Source organism: Phaethon lepturus, unplaced genomic scaffold (assembly GCF_000687285.1).
Source record: "Phaethon lepturus isolate BGI_N335 unplaced genomic scaffold, ASM68728v1 scaffold40097, whole genome shotgun sequence".
Lineage (NCBI taxonomy): Eukaryota > Metazoa > Chordata > Aves > Phaethontiformes > Phaethontidae > Phaethon > Phaethon lepturus.
In genome coordinates, this window is record NW_010553364.1 from 32667 (window position 1) to 38705 (window position 6039).

The 6039-nt window shown below is 45.4% G+C and overlaps 1 protein-coding gene across 1 annotated transcript; it reads right to left on the reverse strand.

Moving 5' to 3' along the window:
* Positions 1-1495: 1495 nt before the first annotated feature.
* Positions 1496-5259, reverse strand: HNMT (histamine N-methyltransferase; the record flags this gene model as incomplete). Its single annotated transcript, XM_010291517.1, has 3 exons — positions 1496-1851; positions 4460-4553; positions 5129-5259. Coding segments are annotated over 3 exons (581 nt in total), but the record flags the coding sequence as incomplete, so codon positions are not given.
* Positions 5260-6039: the final 780 nt, after the last annotated feature.

Sequence of the window (6039 nt, forward strand, 5' to 3'; positions counted from 1 at the left end):
TCCTAATGCGGGAATCCGTATGTAGCACTGTGCGAAAGTAACAGATTTTGTTCGGTTCAACAGCTGAGAAATATCATGGAAGCATTTTAAAATACACTGGAATTAATATTTGATCACTAGGAGAAGTGCGTGTTTCCAATAATTCACCCTAAAACGAATACAAACAGCTATTAATGCCCAATATGGTCTCTTGTAAATAACTTCAAATCATTAATAATCTATACTGTATCAGAAGTGTATATGCAAAAATAAAGCATATTTTCTTGTAGCTAAGGCATTACGTACAGTAAGCCGTTTCAATGCTGAATCATGTTATTTCAACGGCAGAAATCACACCTGTTTCACAAGATAAACTGAGTATTCAGACTATTAAATTCATTCAAGTGACTATATTGTCTCCCACTATGCATTGTGCCTTGCAGAAAGCATAATACTTCTTAAAACCATAAAAACATTTAGCAAAACAAATGCTTCAACTACTGGAGTGGAGACAGCCCCACATGGAGAAGGGACCAAGGAGGCGACGCACCTTCTTGCTGAACACCCGATACTATATACTGAACAGATTTACCTGACATGACCCCATTGAAAATGAAACAAATCCCACCCAAACGTGTCAGTTTGGCATCAGAGTTCACTTTCACATCTTCCGTGTTACGAAGCTCACAAGCCACCCACGGCCCTTGCTGCCAGGTCTAGTGAAAGGCTGCAACCAGGAGGTTTGTGTGTTTAGCTAAAAACACCCAAAAGCCCTATGTGACGGCAGTAGCTGCTTCCTAACAAAGGCTTTGCATCGGGATCGCTAGTGAAATCCACCTCTCCAGGATGGTTTTTACCACTGCTGTTCCTCAACCGTCTTCAATAGCTTCTCTCTTGCAGTGCCAGTGTGGACCTGGTACACAAGCCGCTCTGCAGACGCAACATCATAAAAATAAAGTACAGATACAGGAAAAGGGAAGCAGTGCCATTAAAAGGAGGTGTGAGGCCACTTTCACAACAACTGGAGGTATGAGGTCTGGAAGTCACAGCAAGCTCAAGAGCTCCCATTGAGCAGCCACCCAAACGGTCGGTCATTCTCAGCCTCCGCTCTTGCCAGCTCCACTGAGAACCTGTAATTTGCTTATTTGGTCTGTTGAGAGTTGTTTAAATGAAGATGGCAAAACCACATCTAGTTCTTGATTGTTTCTTAGGAAATGGTCAGGTTTCTGCAGCGCCTGAGTGGATGGTCTGGGTGACATCTCATTATACAACATCCATACAATAAAGCACAATTAACTGCTTAGTGAGTTACACATTCATAGATTAGTACAGAATTAATCAGGTATCAAGGCTCGCTTATAGCAACAGATATTAATACTGATTTCTTAACAGGCTCCAAAAATTATGTATTAGTACTGAAGTAAACTAAGCCATTTATAAAGTAGGAAAAACACATTTCAGCTGCTGACAGTTTGTATCTGACTATTTGCTTTCAATCAAGAAGCAAGAAGTTAACTCATGGCTCAATCACTATTACACTCAGGTTGTTATTAAAAAGCACCTTCCCATCTCTTTTTTCACTGCACTCAGGCTTTCTCAACTCTTCCATTACCTGACTCCTTAATTCAGGAGGAGCAGTTTTAGAAAATTCACAAGTTTCTGTGAGGAAATCCAGCAACAGCTCCCCATCTTCGTTCCCTTCAATAAAGCAGCTTGTTATGTCCATGTGGGACGGAAGCTCATGGACCTGGTACTTCAGCCCAGCTGAATCCAGTATCCTTTCAATGTCAGCAGAGGAAACATAAGAGCAGAGATCTTCTAAAGGGAAGGAAGACCCGTACTTCTTCCACAGTGTTTCCCAGCCACTGGTTCCTGAGAGATAAACCACCAGAAAAATGCTCAGGAATAAGGAAAACACTATTTGAACAAATTATTGATCATCTGGGTTTTCTAGTAGTTGTCCTTGCTGTGAGCAGGGTCTCTCCAGAGTTGGGATATGTGTCCTGGGGCATGGTGGATGCCTCTGCGCTTTGGGGCTGGGGCTGCAGGACGGGATGGACACGTTACCTACCCCGGAGCTCCAGCCCTCCCCACCAAGCCCCCAGCTGAGGCCAGAGCAGCTCAGTGCACTTTAATCCTCCCCCCTTCCGCTCCCAACATGCTGCACCCCTCTGCTTCATGCACATAGGCAATATCTCTCAGGGATATCCTTCTGTAGTCCACATGCAGAACACAAGCTATTCAGTTTTATCTTCTTGATTTAAACTGTTCCCTAGATTTCAGCTGCCTCTTTGGAAGACCAAATCCTCTCCTGCTCCTTCGCCTAATTTGTGGTTGAGCTACACATGAGCTTCACTGAAACGATTATTGCCACGTGAAATACGTGGGGTGCAAAACCCTCATCACATTGTCCACGCAGCTGGATGCGTGGTGGAGAAAAGGGTGGGATGGACAGAGCCCAGGAGGAAGCTGCACCATCCTCCTAGCCTTCAGCCTTCACTCCCATCACGCCCACATGCCGCTGGGCATGGGCGATGAGAGGGCTGCCCCTCACCCCACGCAGACCTCCCCAGTGGTGCTAGAAGGACATTTGGGCTGTGCATTATTTGGGTGAGCAAAGATGAAGGGTGACGAAGTAGAAGGCTCCTGTAGCACCGCAACCACCTCCAGAACTGAGCCCATGCCAAGCCCACGCTCGTGCACGCTCCCCTTCTCAAGGGATGTTTTAGAAAGAAAACCAGCTGGGTAAGCTGAAAACGCCCCAGATACGTCTTCACATCTTTATTTTCCCTCAGCATGCATCTGTGATTCAGCATTTCTGCTATAAATCATTTATAAAAGGATCACCCAGAATGACTGGACAGGATGAAAATAACTTTGAGCCTAATGAACAGCTCTTGAGAGTTAGGACTATAAATCTCCATAACTACTAAAACCAGTCGCTCGGCGGTTTTGCAAATGCTTTCTCTGCAAACAGTTATTTATAGTCAAATAAACAGTTTGGTGTTTAGAAGAGGGGCTACAATATTTTCTTTCACCTGGTGGAAATTGAACGCAGAGCACTAATTGCAGAAAATTTGCTGGTGTCAGTGTTGTGTGACTCGGTGCCATCTCGGAGCCGAGCAATTATACACTACCTGAACGAAGCGTTATTATAATAGCTCTCAACAGGCTCAGCATATGGCACTACTTTTGTTTTCGAGGCGATGTAAACAGATTTTTTAAATGTGTTAAAAATAACACCGGATGGCTCTTTCAATTCGCCTGCTCTCCCGGCAGGGATGGAGCAGGAGGGATTGCAACCTTCACCGACTGACCAAGCCCTCTCCTATCAGTCCTATTCCCAGGCTGGTTTTTAATTAACACATCCTAATGTGTTTGTGTTGGAGAAGACATTACCTTCATTTTTTGAAATGAGCTTTTTTCTGCTTATCTTTCAGTACCTCTTTTTGCTTCAGTGCTCATTTTAACAGTAACTCAGATCATTTAAAATACAGATTTCGTGTAGTGAACTGCTTGAAAACACTTTAAACCAAAAACATTTTGGAGAAAAATAGTTTGAATAAATTCAGGTCAGAGAAGTGCCGCTTCACTGGGGACACTTCATGAACACAAAAACGGAACTTCATCACATTACGGTTTGCAGGCATGGCCAAATTCAATAAAAAATTAAGATTAAACCTCTGAAGAACTAACATTTGACACGCCTGAAAAAATTATCATCAGATGTGACTGTTCACGTAACTAAAACTTCCACGGCTTGTGAGGCAAGACTTTCTAGACTCAAGTTAGACCCCACCATTGCAGTATCTCTAGCATACCCTGCCCACAGTATTAAAAGGTTCTTGTTTACTCCATTGCTACACCTTCCTTCTGGATTGACCACGGAGCATCTCTTTCAGATCTGAAGTGGCCTAAGAACACTGTTTTCCACCCAAAATGACGACATTAAGGAAATGGGCAGTTTGAGAAGAAAATGAACCATATGTGCTCTAACACCTGCTGTACGGCACAGCCGAGCCCCGTTGTAGCCGTTCGCTTAATGCCACAAGTCTCCAGGAGCGAGGTAAGCGGCCCCAGCCTGAAAAGCCCTTTACAGAAAATGGCAGAGGCTGGAGGAGCTCGTGCGAGTGAGGGCCGTGGGACGGAGCCTCTCGCCCGCTCCGGGGCTCCCCGCTGCCACCCGTCACCGGCCAGAGGAAGCCGCTTTGTGCCCACGGCACAGGTTTGGCGGCTCACAAAGCCGTTGGCTTTACAACCTGCAGCACGGAGCTGCGCAGATACCGCGGGCGTGCAGATTTCAATGGGTGCAGATGAGCGGGCACCATTTATTATGCAGCCAGTACACCTCTATGGTGATAAAGGGCGTGTTAAATAAAAACGTGCATTTTTTCTAGCTGGCCTGCGTTGAACTCGCAGGAACCCCAAAGGTTCTCGTGGTTCTTGCCCCACCGAGCAGTGTTGGTGGAACAGCTCTCACCTGACACCAGGATGATGAGGAGCTTCGCCTGCGCTGCCAGGAGGCTGCGGAAAAAACGGATGGTCGCTGGGACGTCTTTCACGTAATACAGCATCTGGAAAGAGCAGAGATGCTCGCAGAGATATGGTGCGGTCCTGGTGAATATTATAACTGGTACCACTAGGTGAAAGAAACCGAACGGGGCAATCTGAACAGAAGAGCAGCGGGACGACAAGGCACAACGGCAGGCAGCAGGCTCACGCTGCGAGCTCGGGGCTGTCACCGCCCTGCCTGCTCTCTGGCTCTCCCAGGACCAAGCCCGTCTTCCTTCATTAACCGGAGATAAAGAGGTCTGCCTTTCTTAGCACTGAAGATGGCTTGTAATGGCTTCAGTAAACTTGGAAATACAAAGGCAATTTCACAGAGAGGACAAGGAGCTTTGAAAACACTAGTTAAAACGTATTTTTAGTTGACTGCCACCCACAGCCTGATTAATAGGACTACTGTGCTTAAAGTTGCTTTGCTGTAACTCATCTTTCATTTTTGCAGTTCACTTATGCTTAAGTACTTTAAATTACAGGGAAATAAACTCACCTTTCTTCCCCTTAGAGAGGATAATGAGGTCACATACTTCATGCATACTTTTAACAGCCAAGTCTTTGACAACATTTACTTTGCAGAGACTTTTACCTGGATCATGTGAATGAAGTCCCATTTCTTGGGCTTCTTTTCTGCATTCATGCGACTTTCGTATTCATAAGCTGTCTCCTCATGCCAGGTAAACTTTACATTCTCGAGGTTTGATGTCTTAGCCACATGCTCTGAAATACAGGAGAAGGCAGGATAGAGGCATCTCAATTGCAAATACGGGACCGGTTTCCATTGAGAGCTTTAATACATCCGAAAGTCATATTTAGGTAGAGAGTTTGGTACCAGTTTAACACAGCAGTGGAATGTTTAATACCTTGAGCACATATGTAGGAAGGGGGCTGTCCAGGTCTTTGTAGGATGGAGTCTTAAGAGGGTGTGATGCTTTCCCCTTTGCACCCTCATTTGGGCTCCTCCAGTTTTTACCTGATTGAAAAAAAAAAAAAAAAGAAACTTCCCCATGGTTGGCTCACGCTGCACTAAAAGACGTTGGCTGGGATAAACAGTAAAATGAGGCCATGAGCAGCACGTTTCATGCTGAATGGGAGAAGAGCTGATGGCCCCTTTGCTTAGGTGCCACCCAAGACTCACATGGCTGAGGAGAAGCCAGGCCATGGCAAAGGGGTTTTCAGAGACTGAATAAATAAATACAGGGGCTTGAGGATGGATCAGGGGGCTGTGTTTTGGAGAGAAAGCACAATTAAAAGCTTGAGAAGGGCAGAGAAAGCAAATGGCTCACTCTGGGAATTTGAAACAGGGATGGTAGGAGAGGGAAGGAGCTTCGCTCCATGAGCAAGGACCCATCTTTTGACATTTGGCTTCTGCTCTGCTCAAATACATGAGATTTTTCAAAAGCCCACAGTTTCGGCCAACTGCTTCACGTGGAAGGAATAATACTGTTTTAAAGCAAAGACTAGTATGAAGAGTGACACATAGTGTGTTTTCAGACCTCG